This window comes from Salmo salar, chromosome 22, assembly GCF_965601325.2.
Source record: "Salmo salar chromosome 22, fSalSal1, whole genome shotgun sequence".
Lineage (NCBI taxonomy): Eukaryota > Metazoa > Chordata > Actinopteri > Salmoniformes > Salmonidae > Salmo > Salmo salar.
The window spans coordinates 3,700,759-3,722,243 of NC_138312.1; the positions used below are offsets into that span (position 1 = coordinate 3,700,759).

Here is a 21,485-nt window from a genome sequence, read left to right on the forward strand (position 1 = left end):
TCCCTACACCCAAAGAAGGGCACTGCGTTCATCCACCTCTGGCCTGCTCGCCTCCCTACCTCTGCGGAAGCACAGTTCCCGCTCAGCCCAGTCAAAATTGTTCGCTGCTCTGGCACCCCAATGGTGGAACAAGCTCCCTCACGATGCCAGGACAGCGGAGTCAATCACCACCTTCCGGGGACACCTGAAACCCCACCTCTTTGAGGAATACCTGGAATAGGATTAAGTAATCCTTCTACCCCCCCCCCCCCACCCTCCCCCCCCAAAAAATATATAGATGTACTATTGTAAAGTGGTTGTTCTACTGGATATCATAAGGTGAATGCACCAATTTGTAAGTCGCTCTGGATAAGAGTGTCTGCTAAATGACGTAAATGTAAATGTAATGCTCAGTTTGGCCAGGCGGCCAGCTCTAGGAAGAGTTTTGGTGGTTCTAAACTTCTTCCATGTAAGAATGATGGAGTCCACTGTGTTCTTGGGAACTCCAATGCTGCATCAATTTTTTGGTACCCTTCCCCAGATCTGTGCCTCGACACGATGCTGTCTCGGAGCTCTACGGACAATTCCTTAGACCTCATGGCTTGGTTTTTGCTCTGACATGCACTGTCAAATGTGGGACCTTATATAGACAGGTGCCTTTCCAAATCATGTCCAATCAATTGAATTTACCACAGGTGGACTCCAATGAAGTTGTAGATACAGCTCAAGGATGATCATTTGAAACAGGATGAATCTCGTAGCAAAGGGTATGAATACTTATGTAAATAAGGTATTTCTGGTTTTTATTTTTAATACATTTTCAGATAAAAACCTGTTTTTGCTTTGTCATTATGGTGTATTGTGTGTAGTTTCCTGATTTAAAAAAAAATGTATTTAATACATTTTAGAATAAGGCTGTAACGTAACAAAATGTGAAAAAAGTCAAGGGGTCTGAATACTTTCCGAAGGCACCGTACGACACCCCCTCGGACCTTACTGCTTAATTAAGTATATCCTATGTAACTACATTGTTGTTACTTGACACTTGATTCAGTATACCCTTTGAGCCAGGTAATAACACAGAAATGAACTCATCTAAAATAACCAGTAGTTAATCACAGGGTGTGTTTCCAGGTCCTAGCCTATTTACATCATCAGAGCAACCCGGTATTACTGGTGGATTTGATGGTAATGGCACCATGTAGTTACATGTAACTATGTCAGATTTTGGTTTGCGTTATTAACATGGTAATTCACAGGTGACTATCAAACATGTAATTACAAAACATTAAACACAAGAAAATGTGTAACATCAGTAATTACATATGTGGAATAACCTTCAGCAAGTGGATGTGTAATTACTTACTCATCCAATTGTGTTCTAACTAATACCGCTACAACCCTATTACATAGTAATACCTATTTAACTACTATGTTGATGATATAGTTATTACTGTGTAGTTGCATAGTAATAGTGGTAACTTAATGTAAAGTGTTGCAGACAACTAATTATGGTTTTGTATATCAGTGTACAAACAGTCAGAGTTGGACTTGTTACCTGTATGTTCTGCTCTGTTCTCAAAACATTTCAACAGTACATGTGGATTGAGTCTAATGAATAGAGTCCAACTAGTGGTTGAAGTGCTGTAAATAAAGTGGCATTTTGTGTGTTGGTGTTGACCTAAAGGGTAGAAATACATTAACCTCTTTTGACATCGCATGTCATCTCACCTGTTATGTATTATGTCCTACCCCAGGAGCAGTATGTCTTTGTCCACGATGCCATCCTGGAAGCCTGCCTATGTGGAAACACAGCCATCCCAGTCTGTGAATTCAGAGCCATATACTACAACATTATCAGACTGGACCCACAGACCAACTCTAGCCAAATTAAGGACGAGTTTCAGGTTAGCACTCTCCACTTCTGTGTCCGTCTGTCCGTCCGTCTGTCTGTCCGTCCGCCCTTCTCTTTTCCTCCTAAGAGGTATGACATTTGCCTTCTCCAAGAACAAGGCTTTGTAGCTACCGTCAGGATACAGTATGAACTCGGCAGCTAAGCACTTGTGCTCCGTATTCTCTCTGAGATTAATATCCCATCACTATATCAAGCACAGGTCTCAGATCTGTGATCTGTCTCATAATGTATGATACATATCTCTCTATCGCTCTCCCAATCTCAATATCTCTCATTCTCCCTCATACATAAGTGATCTGCAGCCTTCGCTTTAGTGAAGTATTTGCACTTGTTGAAGGCACTGACTACCAGTAATGCTGTTATGTTTGAATATGGAAATCAAAGAAAATAGGGGCAGATTATTTGTTTTCGTGGGCTTATTTACTCACCAATTCATTCTCCACTACTAGTCTGGGCAGTCGATTCAGGGCTATGTCATTGTGAGTGTTGCAGAGGTGGTGGTTTGGTGAATAACGCTAGCGGAGGGAGAAACCTTGCCTGAGACCTGAATATTTGTGTTAGTTCCCAGAGACTAATGTACTAGACTAATGTTATGTATATGATTTAGCTTAGAAGAATACTGTATTGTGTCTTGAACATCTCGGGTTGGAAGTTAATACCCAGTAGGTTACAAAAAGTTCACGTGTCGAAGATGAAAATAGTCAGCATGTCACAGTATCCAACGAAGGTGGCGCCCCTCCTCGGTCGGGCGGCGCTCGGCGGTCGTCGTCGCCGGCCTATTAGCTGCCACCGATTTATGTTTCTGTGTCTTTTGGTTTTGTCTGTCTATCCCGCACCTGTTTTGTGTCTGTCATTAGTGGGGGGTTATTTAGTGTGTATTTTCAGTTTGGGTTCTCGTGCGGGATTGTTTTATGTCAACTCAGGACAGTTGTGAGTGCTGCGCTCGTTGCTAATTATATTTACCGGGCTGCGCCCCGTGCGTCTTTTGTTTTGGGAACGTGTTTTCCCGAGTTGAATTTATGTGCGCCCTGTGCCTTTCGGCTTCTTGTGTTGTTCCCGGATTTTTCTATTAAAACCCACTATTACTCCGGACCTCTGTCTCCTGCACCTGACTCTGCCTCTCTACTGATCCTGGTAATCGTGACCCAGAAACTCTTGTTAAGACAATGTAGGTTTTCAAAAAAAAAAAAAAACTTGTTACGACCTGACAAATAATTGTAAAAATAATGTCTTCGCTCTCCAGACTCTGAACATCGTGACTCCCCGGGTGAGGCCTGAAGACTGTAGCGTGGGACTGCTCCCCCGGAACCATGACAAGAACCGCAGCATGGACGTCCTGTCTGTGGATCGCTGCCTGCCTTTCCTCATCTCTGTTGATGGAGAGTCCAGTAACTACATCAACGCTGCCCTCATGGATGTAAGTTAATCTCTCTCTCTCTTTCGCTCTCTCTCTCTCTCTCTCTCTCTCTCTCAACCACTGGTATTGTCCCAAGGTGCCAACCCTGCCAATCTGGCACTCTATAGCCAGACTCAAACAAACGCTCAAAGATTTAAAATACTATTTGCAGACTTCCAAGTAGGGTTTAACCATTGGCTTTAGCTTGGCTGAAGATGTCATCCAAACTGGCAGACAGATCAGTTAGTTTGAGATATGCTTTCGTACTGTTGTGTTATGACTTAGTACAGGGATTTTATGTTTATTACATTTGTTGTGGGGATATGTGGAGGCAGAAACTGTGTTTAACAATTAAATGTCATAGTGCAACAGCAATACAAAAGATAACAAACATCATTTTAACAACTGATCATTATCCAACACACCATTAAGCCATAGCACTGTGATAAATGATGACTGTGAGGCAGCCTCATAGGCTCTCAAAGCAGATATATACACACAGATCAGTGCCATTTAAGATGAGGGAGGATGATATTTTTTTTCATTAAATATACAACCAAATATAGCTAATTCTCTCTCTCTTGTGTCTTAATAATTTTGGAAGAAATACATTTATTCAAAACTGTTCAACTGTTGTCTATCTCTCTCTTTGAGTCAACTACTCACCACATGTTATGCACTGCAGTGCTAGCTAGCTCTAGCTTATGCTTTCAGTAGTAGATTCATTCTCTAAACCTTTTATTGAGTGGACAACTGGTCAGTTCATGCTACAAGAGCTCTGATAGATAGGAGGACATCCTCCAGAAGTTGTCATAATTACTGTGTAAGTCTATGGAAGGGGGTGAGAACCATGAGCCTCCTAGGTTTGTATTGAAGTCAATGTACCCAGAGGAGGACAGAAGTTAGTTGTCCTCTGGCTACGCCATGGTGCTACTCTACAGAGTTCTGCTGAGGCTACTTCATTGCAAAACAGTGTGTTTTAGTCAATTATTTGGTGTCATGTGAATATATTTACTATAGTTTTATCTAAAAAGGATCATTTGTTTAAATGTTTCTAGAAAAAAAAAATTGCGAGGAGGATGGTCCTACTCTTCCTCCTCTGCGGAGCCTCCTCTGACATAGATCCTGATAAGCTACACAGAGCTGATAAGACAACAACGGCAGACAATAACAAGCACAGAGGTGGAGTTAAATAAAGCCAGCGGTGTCTTTCCCAGACCCGGCCTGCCTGGCAGCAGCGTAATGATCTGTAGCTGGATTTCTCTTGTCAATGCATTACGGCGCAAGGTTAACACTGTCCGTGGGAGTCCGCCTGCTTTGGCTCTTTGTCCTTCGCCACGAGTTGATCAGGTATTGGAGTCCCTCTCTCTTTCTGTCTCTCTCTCCTTCTCTACTGAGGGCTGAAGTACTGTGTTATTGATTTTTTTTCCAGAGCCATAAACAGCCAGCAGCCTTCATCGTAACCCAGCACCCGCTGCCCAACACGGCCGCCGACTTCTGGAGGCTGGTCTTCGACTACAACTGCTCCTCGATAGTCATGCTCAACGAGATGGATGCAGCACAGGTGTGTATTGTTCACCCTCTGGGTTCGCATACACACAGGCATGTGCGCACACACATATATGTGCACGTAAACATACGCATGCACACACAGTGACTTTTCTTATCTCTTTGACTATCGGTCTGCTGTGGAGGTCTTACACATGCTCTATTGCTCTCTGTTCATTCTATTATTATTTATTATTATTATTCATCTATCCCTCCATTGTCATCTCCTCCTCCGGGTCTCACATACACACAGTTTTATAGGGCAGGACTAGCTGCTCTTTTCTCTGCCAGGGGTTTAACTATCCGACATAGCTTCCAGAACCCTCAGACAGACACCTAGATTGAAGCCCAGCAAAGGCCTATTGACGTGAGGGTGAACTCGTTTTAAGAGGTTGGAACCTTTCAAAAGTACTAGACTGGAGGATTGCTCATCATGGCCCTTAGCTGTAGGTGTACCGTGCAGAGGCCAATATGGTCAAAGCTTTTCCTGTGTGTGCACATGACCTTCCATTGATTCCACCCAGCATGTTAGCAATGTTTTTCTTTTCTCGTACTTGTATGACCTTGCATATGAAATCAATAATGGTGAGTTGGAGATGGTTTTGTTCAAATGGCCAAAGCAATGTGTAGTTAATTTAATGTTTTCAGTGCTTTCCAATGGGTAGAATACTATATGTCAACAACAGTGTCCACAACAGCATGTGATGTAGCAAGGCTCACGCCATATAAATAGAATTACTAGAACGGACATTCCCAGTCAAGTACATTTTCTGTGATGGGTGCACCGGCGGCCATGTTAAATGTAGAAATAATTATACTTCTATGGCTAACTCCCTCTTTTCTCCCTAGCTTTGCATGCAGTACTGGCCCGAGAAGAGCTCCTGCTGCTACGGCCCCGTCCAGGTGGAGTTCATCTCAGCTGACATCGATGAAGACATCATCAATCGCATCTTCAGGATCTGCAACATGGCCAGGGTCTGTATCACAATAAAGTACAGTGTCAAAACCAGGTTTTAAAATGAATAGGGAACACTGTATAGGTGACTTATTATTATCACAGTCATAGAAACTAGAATCTATGGCTGTAGGACTTTATATAGCTCTGCTCGTTTTCTCTCATAGGTCACAAACTGTATTACATCCCATAGGTCACAGACCAGCATAAAAAAGAAACAGATGCTCAAATGCCGGATATACATTTGTCTTGCCTCCACTTCTACAACACTCCACGACGATATAACACTAGGACACTGTCTTGTCACTTAGACTCCTTCAAATGTCAACCTAATTGCTTGTGCCATGCACACCACATACCCATGTCAGACCTGGGTTAAGATACTATTCTAAATCATTTCTAATACTCCAGCTGTGTTTGAATGAGCTTGCTTGGGAAAATGGAGCAAATAGAATAGTCCCAAAAGTGAAAACAATATCCATTTGGCACTCCAGGCAGGCTAAAGAAAATGCTCAAAGCATGTGAAAGATTTCCAATAGTATCTGAACCCGGGTCTGATACATGGGCACAATCGTCCCGTAAACATTTAGACTCTGCTTTGAGCCCTGCCAATGGGGATGGCGCTAACAGACAGGCCAAGCCTGGCAGTGCAATGGCTGGTTCAGACTGGTTCCATATGAGGGGGCTTTATTTTACACTAATACTCATTAGACACCATTAAATCACTGCCACATGAATCCCTGTGTTCGTTGCACTCGGTTACTCCTTTCTCTCTCCTCTCCTTCTTGCTTGCTCATGGCCCCCCACTTTAACCAGCAGAGACGGCAGGCTTCGCCAGCCAGCTAATCAACACTTAGCTCCATGATGGTGCAAAAAGCCGCAGCGGTGGCTTCTCCAATTTACCATGAAATGGTTCCATCGCCACCGCGAGAAGCAAATGACACGGCTCCTGTACGACAAAATGAGTCTCTCCCTTGTTCCCAGCTTGGGCATGGAGCCAGATGACGTCTTTGTTGTGGTTGCCAGGAGTAGGCTTGTTGGCTCTGCTCTGGCTAAGAGAAGCAAAGATGAGTCCCAAATACACTGGGAATAGATGTGCTTCTGATGAGGTGCTCCGTGCGTCAGCAGTTAATTAATGACTTGAGTGGCTGAGTGGTTTATATTTGCAGTGGACACAGAGGTAAACTTGATCCCCCTTCAAATTGGCGAAGTCCCTCTACCAATTTTGATGATGGTTATAATGAGGAGGAAGATTACCTTGCTAGTGGTTGATGATTGTGCTAAGCATGATGAGGATACTATCTGTGATGTTGTCCATGATGATGATGTTGACCACAACAACAATGATGATGATGTTGATAACGGCATTCATTTATGATTCTTTGGCAGCCCCAGGATGGCTACCGTTTGGTGCAGCATTTCCAGTTCATCGGCTGGCCGGCCTATCGGGACACGCCCCTGTCCAAGCGCTCCATCTTGCAGCTGGTGAGACGTCTGGCCAAGTGGCAGGAGCAGTACGACGGGGGAGACGGACGCACCGTGGTCCACTGCCTGTGAGTAGCTGAGGGTCTGGCTCAAAGGAAGTTCAGTCTTTGTATTATGGTGTCGATATCAGATTCACACATCCATGGAAGTTGTATACTCATACGGTTGTCCATACTAGAACAGTCAAGTCCATGGCATTTGTATGCTGATATGGTGTCCATATTAGGACATTTCACACTTCCATGGAAGTTGTATTTCCATACAGTGTCCATATATCAGAACACAGTTCTTTACTAATACAGTGTCCATACGTGGATAGTCACGTGCCCATGGAATTTATATACAGGGACATTGTATACGAGGACGTTTAAACCAGACATGATGTGGAGGGGTAGAAATGATTAAAAATCAAATGCTGGAATTAATTCAAATTCTGCTGCTAAATGAGTGAAGTTAGTGGTCGAAAAAATTCCCTGTATATTCTGTCTGGCCCTACTCATATACAACACTATACTCTCAGACAGGAAGACAATAGGGAATGTGCTTTATGAATGTATTTATCACTGCTCGCTTCCACAGTGATGTTTCCTTTTAGAGCAGGGGTATTTGAGAAGGTCTGGTCACACATATTTCCGAGATGGCAAAGGTTATCGGCATAGTAACAAACCTCGACCAATGTGACCCCAAACTGTTCAAACTGTTCCAACCACTCTTGTTGGCGGAGAGAAAATGTTGCCGTTTTAAAGCTCATTCCCTGCAATTCTACACATTTTACCATCGGGCGGAGAGAAAATGGAGCAATTTTAAAGCAAATTTCCTAAAATTCTACACACTTTGTCATCAGGCAGAGAGAAAATGGAGCCGTTTTAAAGCTAAGTTCCTGCAATTTTACACATTTTCCCATGTCTTATGTGTGTATTGATACCTTAGTGACTCAACAAAATCAATGGGTGCCCCCTGGGGATCGAAGCCCCTGGGAACCTAATCTGGCCAACTACAATATTTAGATAGCTAGTTAGCCTAATTTACCCATCTAGCTAACATGGCCAGTAGTTAATCAACTGGACATTTCTCGCAGGTTAAGAATAGCTCTCTAAGGTCTGTCAGTTAAGGACATTGCGAGAGGAAAACTGCCCATGCACTACCAAGTTTCAAAATTGTACATTGTGTGTTCAACTATTATAACTCCCAGCAGCATTAAGTTAAAAACCTGACTGAATCCCACGGACAAAAGTTTTTTTAAGTCGGGAGCTCGGATTAAGACCACGGTCCGCCAGTTGAGTATGGCTGTTCTAGAGTATATACAGAGGATGGAAAGTCCTTTGAGACTTTTGTATGACCTCAACCACACTATTTCTGTTGTGGTGAGAAATTGCTTTTAAAAGTCACATGGAAATAATAGATATTGACAACAGAAAAGACAAATCCATGAGGTGCATGGTCTGTCGCACGTGAGAGAGATGAGATGTACTTGAACTGATGAAGTGATAAGAGTCAGTGACAAAAAGAAGTTAGAGAATCATCACTCCAGGTTATATTTCAGTTTGTGCCACTCGCCATGACAAAGGGTTTATCAAGCCCCACAGATATCTAATTAAATGAATGGCCTCAGCTCAAATTCACCGCTCTGTTATCAGTGTCTACTGATGTAAAACTTTGTGGAGCCATTTAATTGTATGGAACTGTGTGGGCCTTTTTTAGATAAGCACCACTGTATGTAGCATCAATAAGTGCATCGACGACGTCATCCCCACAGTGACCACACGTACTTACTCCAACCAGAAGCCATGGATTACAGGCAACATCCACACTGAGCTAAAGGGTAGAGCTGGCGCTTTCATGGAGCAGGACTCTAACCCGGGTATTTATAAGAAATCCCTTTATGCCTACTGACGAACCGTCAAACAGACAAAGTGTCAATACAGGACTAAGATTGAATCCTACTAAAACAGCTCCGATGCTCATCGGATGTGGCAGGGCTTGCAAACGATTACGGACTACAAAGGAAACCCAGCTGTGAGCTGCCCAGTGACACGCGCCAACCAGACAAGCTAAATGACTTCAATGCTCGCTACGAGGCAAGCAACACTGAAGCATTGCATGAGAGCACCAGCTGTTTCGGACGACTGTGTGATCACGCTCCCTGTAGCCGATGTGAATAAGACCTTAACCTGTTGGGTCTAGGGGGCAGCATTTGCACGTCTGGATAAAAAAAATGTACCCGATTTAATCTGGTTACTAATCCTACCCAGTAACTAGAATATGCATATACTTATTATATATGGATAGAAAACACTCTAAAGTTTCCAAAACTGTTTGAATGGTGTCTGTGAGTATAACAGAACTCATTTGGCAGGCAAAACCCTGAGACATTTTCTGACAGGAAGTGGATACCTGATGTGTTGTATTGACTTTAAACCTATCCCATTGAAAAACACAGGGGTTTAGGAATATTTTGGCACTTCCTATTGCTTCCACTAGATGTCACCAGCCTTTACAAAGTGTTTTGAGTCTTCTGGAGGGAGATCTGACCGAACAAGAGCCATGGAACGGTGATGTCCCATTAGACACCTGGCGCGCTACTTCATGTTGGGTACCCTCGTTCCAATACGTTATAAAAGAGTATGCATTCGTCCACCTTGAATATTATTCATGTTCTGGTTAAAAAAGGCCCTAATGATTTATGCTATACAACGTTTGACATGTTTGAACGAACGGAAATATATTTTTTCCCCTCGTTCATGACGAGAAGTCCGGCTGGCTTACATCATGTGCTAACGAGACGGAGATTTTTGGACATAAATGATGAGCTTTTTTGAACAAAACTACATTCGTTATGGACCTGTGATACCTGGAAGTGACATCTGATGAAGAGAATCAAAGGTAATGGATTATTTACATAGTATTTTCGATTTTAGATCTCCCCAACATGACGTCTAGTCTGTATCGCAACGCGTATTTTTCTGGGCACAGTGCTCAGATTATTGCAAAGTGTGATTTCCCAGTAAGGTTATTTTTAAATCTGGCAAGTTGATTGCGTTCAAAAGATGTAAATCTATAATTCTTTAAATGACAATATAATATTTTACCAATGTTTTCTAATTTTAATTATTTAATTTGTGACGCTGACTTGACTGCCGGTTATTGGAGGGAAACGATTTCCTCAACATCAATGCCATAGTAAAACGCTGTTTTTGGATATAAATATCAACTTGATAGAACTAAAAATGCATGCATTGTCTAACATAATGTCCTAGGAGTGTCATCTGATGGAGATTGTAAAAGGTTAGTGTATCATTTTAGCTGGTTTTATGGTTTTGGTGACCCTGTCTTTGACTTGACAAAACATTACACACAACTCTTGTAAATGTACTGTCCTAACATACTCTAAATTTATGCTTTCGCCGTAAAACCTTTTTGAAATCGTAAAACGTGGTTAGATTAAGGAGATGTTTATCTTTCAAATGGTGTAACATAGTTGTATTTTTGAAAAATTTGAATTTTGACATTTATTTGGATTCAAATTTGCCGCTCTTGAAATGCACCTGCTGTTGATGGAGTGCACCACGGGTGGCACGCTAGCGTCCCACCTAGCCCCAAGAGGTTAAACAGATCAACATTCACAAGGCCGCAGGGCCAGAAGGATTACCAGGACGTGTACTCTGAGCATGTAATACCTACATGTTTCAAGCATACAACCATAGTCCCTGTGCCCAAGAATACCAAGGTAACTTGCCTAAATGACTACCGACCCATAGCACTCACGTCTGTAGCCATGAAATGCTTTGAAAGACTGGTCATGGCTCACATCAACACCATCATCCCAGAGGCCCTAGACCCACCCTAATTTGCATACCGCCCCAACAGATTTACAGATGATGCAATCTCTATCACTCCACACTACCCTTTCTCACCTGGACAAAAGGAAAACATTTGTGAGAAGGCTATTCATTGACTACAGCTCAGCATTCAACATCACTAAGCTAAGGACCCTGGGACTAAACACCTCCCTCTGCAACTCCTGCTATACGAACTGGCCGTCTAGCATGTTTGCAACAGAGAGTTAAAGGAGCAAGTTTCTGGGCACGATAGCATAGATTCAAGGCATAGTGTACAGACAAAGGTAAGGTAGGATGTGAGTACATTGGAGGTAAACCTAGGCATTGAGTAATGATGAGAGAGATATAGTCTCTAGAGACGTTTAAACCAGATGATGTCATCGCACATGTAGGAGGTGGAACAACATGGCTGGTTAAGACATATTGAGCAGGGCTAGAGGCTCTACAGTGAAATAAGACAGTAATCACTAACCAGGACAGTAACGGACAAGGCATATTGATATTAGAGAGAGGCATGCGTAGCCAAGTGAACATATGGGTCCAGTAAGTGGTTGGGCTGACTGGGGACACGGCAATTCAGACAGTTAGCAGGCCAATGCTAACAGTTAGTAGGCTGGGGCTTAACAAGCTAGCAGTTAGCAGACCGGGGCTGGCAAGCTAGCAGTTAGCAGACCGGGTTAGCAAGCAAGCAGTTACCAGACCGGGGCTAGCAGTTAGCAGACCGGGGCATGCAAGCTAGCAGTTAGCAGACCGGGGCTAGCAAGTTAGCCTTTGGGGGGCGTCGCGATTGGGATAAGTCTGTTTTTGCCTCTTCATGCGGTGACGTCAATAGACCAGTAGTGGGATTAGTAGTGTTCCAAGTAGCTCTAGGTAGCTAGCAGGCTGCGGTTAGCAGAATGGGCCTTCAGCGGACGTTGCGCCTGAGGGGCCTGTTGGAATCCTCGGGCAGATTATGTCGGTATTCCAGTCGTAGAGGATCGGCGGGGTTCCGTGCCCCTTACCGGCAGTAGAAGGGGTACGGATATTGTAGCCCAGGAGTGGGCTTCGGTGGTAGCACAGAAGCCCTGGCCGGGCTAGCTTCAGACTAATTGGTGCTTGCTCCGGGATGGAAACGCTAGCCAGGAGTAGTCACCCGGGATTGCGGTTAGCGAGTTGCGAAGATCCAGATGAAAATGTTCAGAGTTTGCGGTAGGAATCCAGGAATATGGAGAGAAATTTTAAAAATAAAATGGGTCCATTATGCTCTGGTTTGAGTCATGTTGTTCAAACTGGCTAGAGCTTTCCGAGCTAAAGGTTAGCTGGCAATGGTTTGCTGACTGATAGCTGGTAGGTAGTTAGCTGGCTAGCTTCAGTTGAAGGACTCCAGATCTGAAGTAAATAGAAATACTTTAGGAAAAAAAACAGATCCACGCCACATTGGGTGAGGCAGGTTGCAGGAGAATATTTAGAAGTTGAGGTTTAGGAAAATATTTTTAAAAGATATGCGAAGAAAAAGATGTAAAAAGATATATACAAGGGACACGACAGGACAAAGATAAAAGACATCTGACTGCTACGCCATCTTGGATTCAGCCATCTTGGATGTAAACTGTGCCCAGGTGAGAAACACATCTCCACTGCTAGAAACACAGCATCCAATCTCTTGAAGCATCTGCAAAAGTAACACGCTTGTCTACCTCATCCAAACAACCAAGGCTTGATTTCAATCATTCAGGAGGACAGGCTGTAACCCAGGGAGATCTGAACAAGCTTGTTGCTGGGTATGTAGTAGAGAAAATGCTGCCCTTATCCACTGGTGTATAGGCCTACCTAACGTAACGTTGACATTGAGTAAGGATGCGCAATGTTTTGGGGTTTAACACAAAAGTAATATAACAAAAGTAATATTAGTGTAACTCATTGCTTTTCCCAGGTAGTCATAAATAAAGTAGTAAAGAAAAAACGAGTAATAGGTAATATATAACAATTTTTTTTGTAACGACCCCAACACTGGTGCTAATATGGACACTGTAATTATGACTTGTCTCATAGCCAGAGGCATTAGAGCATTTTAGGTGCCCCAGGAAAGAAAAAAAAAGTTTGAGGGAACCAATCAAAGCTCAACACATTCAGGATCACATTTCTGTGCAAGTACTGTTTTTACAACGGCCTCCTATCCAAACCAGTGTGTCAGCTCTCCCTCGCCGACTACTTGAATCTCGTCAGCCAGACTAGCGCAGACCCTAATTCCGCCGCCTCTGATAATCATAATGGTAGTAGGGTAGTTTCTCTCATTTAGCAATCATAATGTGTATTACCTTGAACATGTTGAAGGAAATACTTCAGCCTCAATGAGTCCCTTCAAGACCCTTCAATACTACTTTTCAGAGATTGTGCAGAGTTTGATTTTGGTTAAGTGGTCAACCATTCCTCATCTTTTCCAAATGCCCCTCATCCTCTCTCTAATGTGTTATGTTTTATGTATCACACGGGTTCTAGTTGAAACCAAATGGTTAGAGAATTGTTAGAGTATTTTCATCATTAATGGTCCGACTGTTTGAATGGTAAGTCATGCAGAATATTGTATGCAGGGGATACAAGGGCTTGATGCTGCCCTAATATGGATTTTGTAATACACATATGGGCTTAAGCTCAGTCTATGTGGATTGGATAGGAGATGGGCTACGGTAGTTTTGCTGCTGGGTTAGATTCGTGGGTTTTCCTCCATGTTTTAATGAATGCCCCAGGTACAATTTGTTACTTAAGTACAGTCCCACGTCCTGCTATACTGTACATGGTACACCTCTCACATTAATGAAATATATTCAACAAAGTAATACAGCTTATAGATTGGCTCAGAGATATTTTAAATGGGCTGTTACAACAGTTTTTTTGACCATATATCAAAACTTTGTGCATCCCAATTAGAGGTCGACCGATTATGATTTTTCAACGCCGATTCCGATTATTGGAGGACCCAAAAAGCCGATGCCGAATAATCGGCCGTTTTTTTTTTTTTTTTTGTTATTTATTTGTAATAATGACAATTACAACAATTCTGAATGAATACTTATTTTAACTTAATATAATACATAAATAAAATAAATTTAGCCTCAAATAATGAAACATGTTCAATTTGGTTTAAATAATGCAAAAACAAAGTGTTGGAGAAGAAAGTAAAAGTGCAATATGTGCCATGTAAGAAAGCTAACGTTTAAATTCCTTGCTCAGAACATGAGAACATATGAATGCTGGTGGTTCCTTTTATCATGAGTCTTCAATATTCCCAGGTAAGAAGTTTTAGGTTGTAGTTATTATAGGAATTATAGGACTATTTCTCTCTATACGATTTATATTTCATATACCTTTGAATATTGGATGGTCTTATAGGCACTTTAGTATTGCCAGTGTAACAGTATAGCTTCCGTCCCTCTCCTCGCTCCTACCTGGGCTCGAACCAGGAACACATCGACAACAGCCACCCTCGAAGCAGCGTTCCCCATGTAGAGCAAGGGGAACAACTACTCCAAGTCTCAGAGCGAGTGACGTTTGAAACGCTATTAGCGCGCACCCCGCTAACTAGCTAGCCATTTCACATCGTTTACACCAGCCTAATCTTGGGAGTTGATAGGCTTGAAGCTCCCACTAACACGCTGCTGCTGGTAAAACGCACGAAAGTGCTGTTTGAATTTACATTTTAGTCATTTTAGCAGACGCTCTTATCCAGAGCGACTTACAGTAGTGAATGCATACATTTCATAAATGTTTTCTCCGTACTGGTCCCCCATGGGAATCGAACCCACAATCTTGGTGTTGCAAACACCATGCTCTACCAACTGAGCCACATGGCTTACAAGCCTGCTGGTGCCTACCATCGCTCAGTCAGACTGCTCTATCAAATCATAGACTTAATTATAACATAACACACAGAAATACGAGCCTTAGGTCATTAATATGTTCGAATCCGGAAACTATCATCTCGAAAACAAAACGTTTATTCTTTCAGTTAGATAGAATACGGAACCGTTCCGTATTCTATCTAACGGGTGGCATCCATAAGTCTAAGTATTCCTGTTACATTGCACAACCTTCAATGTTATGTCATAATTACGTAAAATTCTGGAAAATTAATTCGCAACGAGCCAGGCGGCCCAAGCTGTTGCAAATACCCTGACTCTGCGTGCAATGAACGCAAGAGAAGTGACACAATTTCACCTGGTTAATATTACCTGCTAACCTGGATTTCTTTTAGCTAAATATGAAGGTTTAAAAATATATACTTCTGTGTATTGATTTTAAGAAAGGCATTGATGTTTATGGTTAGGTACAGTCGTGCAACGATTGTGCTTTTTTCACAAATGCGCTTTTGTTAAATCATCCCCCGTTTGGCAAAGTTGGCTGTCTTTGTTAGGAAGAAAGTGTTCACACAGTTCGCAACGAGCTAGGTGGCCCAAACTGCTGCATATACCCTGACTCTGTTGCAAGAGAAGTGACAATTTTACTAGTTAAAAGAAATTCATGTTAGCAGGCAATATTAACTAAATATGCAGGTTTAAAAATATATACTTGTGTATTGACTTTAACCTCTTGGGGCTAGGTGGGACGCTAGCGTGCCACCTGTGGTGCACTCCATCAACAGCAGGTGCATTTCAAGAGCGGCAAATTTGAATCCAAATAAATGTCAAAATTCAAATTTTTCAAAAATACAACTATGTTACACCATTTGAAAGATAAACATCTCCTTAATCTAACCACGTTTTACGATTTCAAAAAGGTTTTACGGCGAAAGCATAAATTTAGAGTATGTTAGGACAGTACATTTACAAGAGTTGTGTGTAATGTTTTGTCAAGTCAAAGACAGGGTCACCAAAACCATAAAACCAGCTAAAATGATACACTAACCTTTTACAATCTCCATCAGATGACACTCCTAGGACATTATGTTAGACAATGCATGCATTTTTAGTTCTATCAAGTTCATATTTATATACAAAAACAGCGTTTTACTATGGCATTGATGTTGAGGAAATCGTTTCCCTCCAATAACCGGCAGTCAAGTCAGCGTCAGAAATTAAATAATTAAAATTAGAAAACATTGGTAAAATATTATATTGTCATTTAAAGAATTATAGATTTACATCTTTTGAACGCAATCAACTTGCCAGATTTAAAAATAACCTTACTGGGAAATCACACTTTGCAATAATCTGAGCACTGTGCCCAGAAAAATACGCGTTGCGATACAGACTAGACGTCATGTTGGGGAGATCTAAAATCGAAAATACTATGTAAATAATCCATTACCTTTGATTCTCTTCATCAGATGTCACTTCCAGGTATCACAGGTCCATAACGAATGTAGTTTTGTTCAAAAAAGCTCATCATTTATGTCCAAAAATCTCCGTCTCGTTAGCACATGATGTAAGCCAGCCGGACTTCTCGTCATGAACGAGGGGAAAAAATATATTTCCGTTCGTTCAAACATGTCAAACGTTGTATAGCATAAATCATTAGGGCCTTTTTTAACCAGAACATGAATAATATTCAAGGTGGACGAATGCATAGCCTTTTATAACGTATTGGAACGAGGGTACCCAACATGAAGTAGCGCGCCAGGTGTCTAATGGGACATCACCGTTCCATGGCTCTTGTTCGGTCAGATCTCCCTCCAGAAGACTCAAAACACTTTGTAAAGGCTGGTGACATCTAGTGGAAGCAATAGGAAGTGCCAAAATATTCCTAAACCCCTGTGTTTTTCAATGGGAGAGGTTTAAACTCAATACAACACATCAGGTATCCACTTCCTGTCAGAAAATGTCTCAGGGTTTTGCCTGCCAAATGAGTTCTGTTATACTCACAGACACCATTCAAACAGTTTTGGAAACTTTAGAGTGTTTTCTATCCATATATAATAAGTATATGCATATTCTAGTTACTGGGTAGGATTAGTAACCAGATTAAATCGGGTACATTTTTTTTATCCAGACGTGCAAATGCTGCCCCCTAGACCCAACAGGTTAAGAAAGGCATTGATGTTTATGGTTAGGTACACGTTGGAGCAACGACAGTCCTTTTTCGCGAATGCGCACCGCATCGATTAAAGGCAACGTAGGACACGCTAGATAAACTAGTAATATCATCAACCATGTGTAGTTAACTAGTGATTATGATTGATTGAATGATTGTTTTTTCTAAGATAAGATTAATGCTAGCTAGCAACTTACCTTGGCTTCTTACTGCATTCGCGTAACAGGCAGGCTCCTCGTGGAGTGCAATGTAAGGCAGGTGGTTAGAGCGTTGGACTAGTTAACTGTAAGGTTGCAAGATTGAATCCCCGAGCAGACAAGGTAAAAATCTGTCGTTCTGTCCCTGAACAAGGCAGTTAACCCACCGTTCCTAGGTGTCATTGAAAATAAGAATGTGTTAACTGACTTGCCTAGTTAAATAAAGGTGTAAAAATCAATTTAAAATCTGCCGAATCGGTGTCCAAAAATACCGATGTCCGATTGTTATGAAAACCTGAAATCGGCCCTAATTAATCGGCCATTCCGATGAATCGGTCGACCTCTAATCCCAATGGACGATTCTGATCGACTCTCTTTTACCTTCTCTCCTTCTTTCTTTACTCTCTCCTTTTTTCTTTACTCTCTCCCTCTTTACTCTCTCCCTCTTTATTTACCTCTCTCTCTCCTTTTTTACCTCTCCCTCTTTCTTTACTCTCTCCCTCTTTCTTTACTCTCTCTCTCCTTTTTTACCTCTCTCCCTCTTTCTTTACTCTCTCCCTCTTTCTTTACTCTCTCCCTCTTTCTTTACCTCTCTCCCTCTTTCTTTACCTCTCTCCCTCTTTCTTTACCTCTCTCCCTCTTTCTTTACTCTCTCCCTCTTTCTTTACTCTCTCCCTCTTTCTTTACTCTCTCCCTCTTTCTTTACTCTCTCCCTCTTTCTTTACCTCTCTCCCTCTTTCTTTACCTCTCTCCCTCTTTCTTTACCTCTCTCCCTCTTTCTTTACCTCTCTCCCTCTTTCTTTACCTCTCTCCCTCTTTCTTTACTCTCTCCCTCTTTCTTTACTCTCTCCCTCTTTCTTTACCTCTCTCCCTCTTTCTTTACTCTCTTTGCCTCTGTCTTAACAATTATGTCCTCCTAAAGGTTTCCGCATTCTTTGGTTGGCTGGCGCCTAGCCTAGAACCGAACGAGTGTTCGCATACCTTTGACCTTTGCTTGAAAAGACATAATCCTAGTATAGCAACTGCTTGGCCTCCGACCACAAGGCACTACAGAGGGTAGTGCATACAGCCCAGTACATCACCGGGGCCAAGCTTCCTGCCATCCAGGACCTCTATACCAGGCGGTGTCAGTGGAAGGCCCTAAAAATCGTCAAAGACTCCAGCCATCCTAGTCATAGACTGTTGTCTCTGCTACTGCACAGCAAGTGGTACCGGAGCGCCAAGTCTAGGTCCAAGAGGCTTCTAAACAGTTTCTACTCCCAAGCCATGAGACTACTGAACGGCTAATCAAATGTCTACCCAGAATATTTGCAACCCCCCACTACGCTGCTGCTACTCTCTGTTATTATCTATGCATAGCCATTTTAACAACCTGCATGTACATAATTTTAACTACCTGCATGTACATAATTAGCTCAATTACCTCGACACCGGTGCCCCCACACATTGACACATTGACTCTGTACCGGTACCCTCCATATATAGGCCCGCTATTGTTATTTACTGCTGCTCTTTAATTATCAGTTTTTCTTATCTCTTGCTTTTTTCAAACTTTTTTTATAGTTATTTTCTCAAAACTGCATCATTGGTTAAGGCCTTGTAATTATGCATTTCACTGTAAGGTCTACACCTGTTGTATTCGGCGCATGTGACAAATAAAATGTGATTTGATTTGACATTCGCTTGAAAAATGAGAAATAGTACTGTTTGTCCATCTTGAGACGCAATAGCCAGTATACACTTCCTCAAAATAGTTTGAATTAATCTAAGATAACTCAATGAATCTGTCATTAATTTCAACATTTTTGCTAAGGAGATCTTAGTCACGCAATTGTACATCTAACTATGATGTTTGGCGCAGTATTTATCACCTGAAAATGTGTCCCACGTTCTCAACTGAAAACGGAAATGAGTCAGCTATCGTTGAATGACAACAAATACTTAATTGAAGAATCTCTACTGTTGACCAATCACCGACAAAGGGGCATAGACTTTAGTTTCTGAAATTCGGCTTGCATCTAGAAAAAAATGTGTGTGCACGAACAGCCAGAAAATCCTTGCTGAAGGCCAAAACGGACAAAAACGTCACATAACGTCGTCATAATATATGCACAAACTGTTTCCGAACTGTTTCTGATGGGAAGCATGAGGAAGCCTGTATTCTCATCCCCCTCTCTGTCTTAATTATTCCCTCTTTCTGTCCCTTACCCTGCCCCTCCATCACTCTCCCTCTTCATCTCTCTCCCTCTTCATTTACCTCTCTCCCTTGTTCTCGGTCTCATTCTCTCCATCTTCCTTTGGCCTTTTCTACCTTTGTCCCTCTTCCTCGCTCTCTCTGCCCCTTTCTCATCCCTCTCTTTACATCTCTTTTAACTGTTCTCTCTATCCCATTTATTCACCTTTCCTTACCTATCTTTTAACCTCTCTCTCCAACAGGATGGGTGGTGGACGTAGCGGTACCTTCTGTGCCATCTGCAGCATCAGTGAGATGATCCAACAACAGAACATTGTAGATGTGTTCCACACCGTCAAGACCCTGAGGAACAACAAATCCAACATGGTGGAGACTGTGGTACGTTCCACTGACCACTACAGGTGATGTGGTACTGTATAGGTGGCTTGAGGAGGGTTTATTAGTACCTATCAGCAATATCAGACACATTCAGGACACACAGTTGTGGCTGTATTGGACAGGTTCGAGACCATACACAGACGGGTTGACACAGCCACAGAGACACACGCATGTACGCACACACATTCTCAGGCTGATGACTTGCTATTGCAGGTGTTGTGTTAACAGATGTCTCTACGCCTTCTCATATAGCCTCAGAAACCAGATGCTTCATTTGACAGATCCATCTCAGGATGGGCAGGGCTGTTCTCTTAGAATTAAAGTAGATTTTGGGGCAAAAGACAACTACTGTAATAAAAAAGTTATTGGTGACTTTGAAGATACCGTCATAATACTCCATGAAATTTCGATGAAAGACGATTTTGTTCTCTTTATTTTTCATCTAGTGTTATACCACAGCATTGTTTAATACGCTTTTCTGATTGGCTAGAAGGGCATTCTAGAATGAACATTAAAACCAGATAACGGGACAGTTGGAAAAGATATAGGGACACCTTGCAATCATGACGCAATATGCCCCTACACATGCAGATCGTACTTGCTATAAAGTTACAGAAAGTTAAACCAACAACTACACAAACTGAAATTGGATACATTGTAAATACAGGTCCAACAAGGAAAAAACGTAGCTAGCTAGCTAGCTAGTATTGATTTGTTTTTGCAGAAACATCTTCTTGGAGCATTTGATGACCTAACGTGGTGAGTGATGAACATGAATTTCTCCTGTCCCCTCTGCATCTAAAGTTGTCAAATCCTCCAACATGTTTCTAGTTAGATCTGTTAGTGAAGTAAGCTTGTCTGTTTGTCTGAAGCCTTGATGGTTTTTGCGACTGCACTTGAAGAAACTTGAAAAGTTCTTGAAATTTTCCGTATTGACTGACCTTTTTGTCTTAAAGAAATGACAGACTGCTGTTCGTGCCATAATATGGACTTGGTCTTTTACCAAATAGGGCTGTCTTCTGTATAACACCCCTACCTTGTCACAAAACAACTTATTGGCTCAAACGCATTAAGAAGGAAAGAAATTCCACAAATGTGCTTTTAACAAGGCACACCCCTTAATTGAAATGCATTCCAGGTGACTACCTCATTAAGCTGGTTGAGAGAATGCCAAGAGTATGCAAAGCTGTCAAGGCAAAGGGTGGCTACTTTGAAGATTTATAAATATAAAATATATTTTGATGGAACACTTTTTTTGGTTACTACATGATTCCATATGTGTTACTTCATAGTTTTGATGTCTTCACTATTATTCTACAATGTAGAAAATAGTAAAAATAAAGAGAAACCCTGGAGTAGCTGTCTCCAAACTTTTGACTGGCACTGTATATATAGTGCATTCGGAAAGTATTCAGACTTATTCTAAAATGGATTTAAAAAAAAAATCCTCATCAATCTACACACAATACCCCATAATGACAAAGCGAAAACAGGTTTTAAAAATTTTCCGAATGTATACAATAAATAAAACAGGAATATGACATTAACATAGTTATTCAGACCTTTTACTCAGTGCTTTGTTGAAGCACCTTT

The 21,485-nt window shown here is 41.8% G+C and overlaps 1 protein-coding gene across 4 annotated transcripts in view; it reads left to right on the plus strand.

The window, feature by feature from the left end:
- Nucleotides 1-21,485, plus strand: part of LOC106582631 (receptor-type tyrosine-protein phosphatase T) — a 593,162-nt gene that overhangs the window by 565,342 nt on the left and 6,335 nt on the right. For all 4 annotated transcript variants that reach the window (XM_082967335.1, XM_045705246.2, XM_082967334.1 and 1 more), the window contains 6 exons: nt 1,737-1,886; nt 3,138-3,311; nt 4,723-4,854; nt 5,688-5,813; nt 7,183-7,346; nt 19,757-19,892. In XM_082967335.1, the coding sequence (XP_082823461.1) occupies nt 1,737-1,886; nt 3,138-3,311; nt 4,723-4,854; nt 5,688-5,813; nt 7,183-7,346; nt 19,757-19,892 (882 nt within the window). The remainder of the gene's footprint in view (nt 1-1,736; nt 1,887-3,137; nt 3,312-4,722; nt 4,855-5,687; nt 5,814-7,182; nt 7,347-19,756; nt 19,893-21,485) is intronic.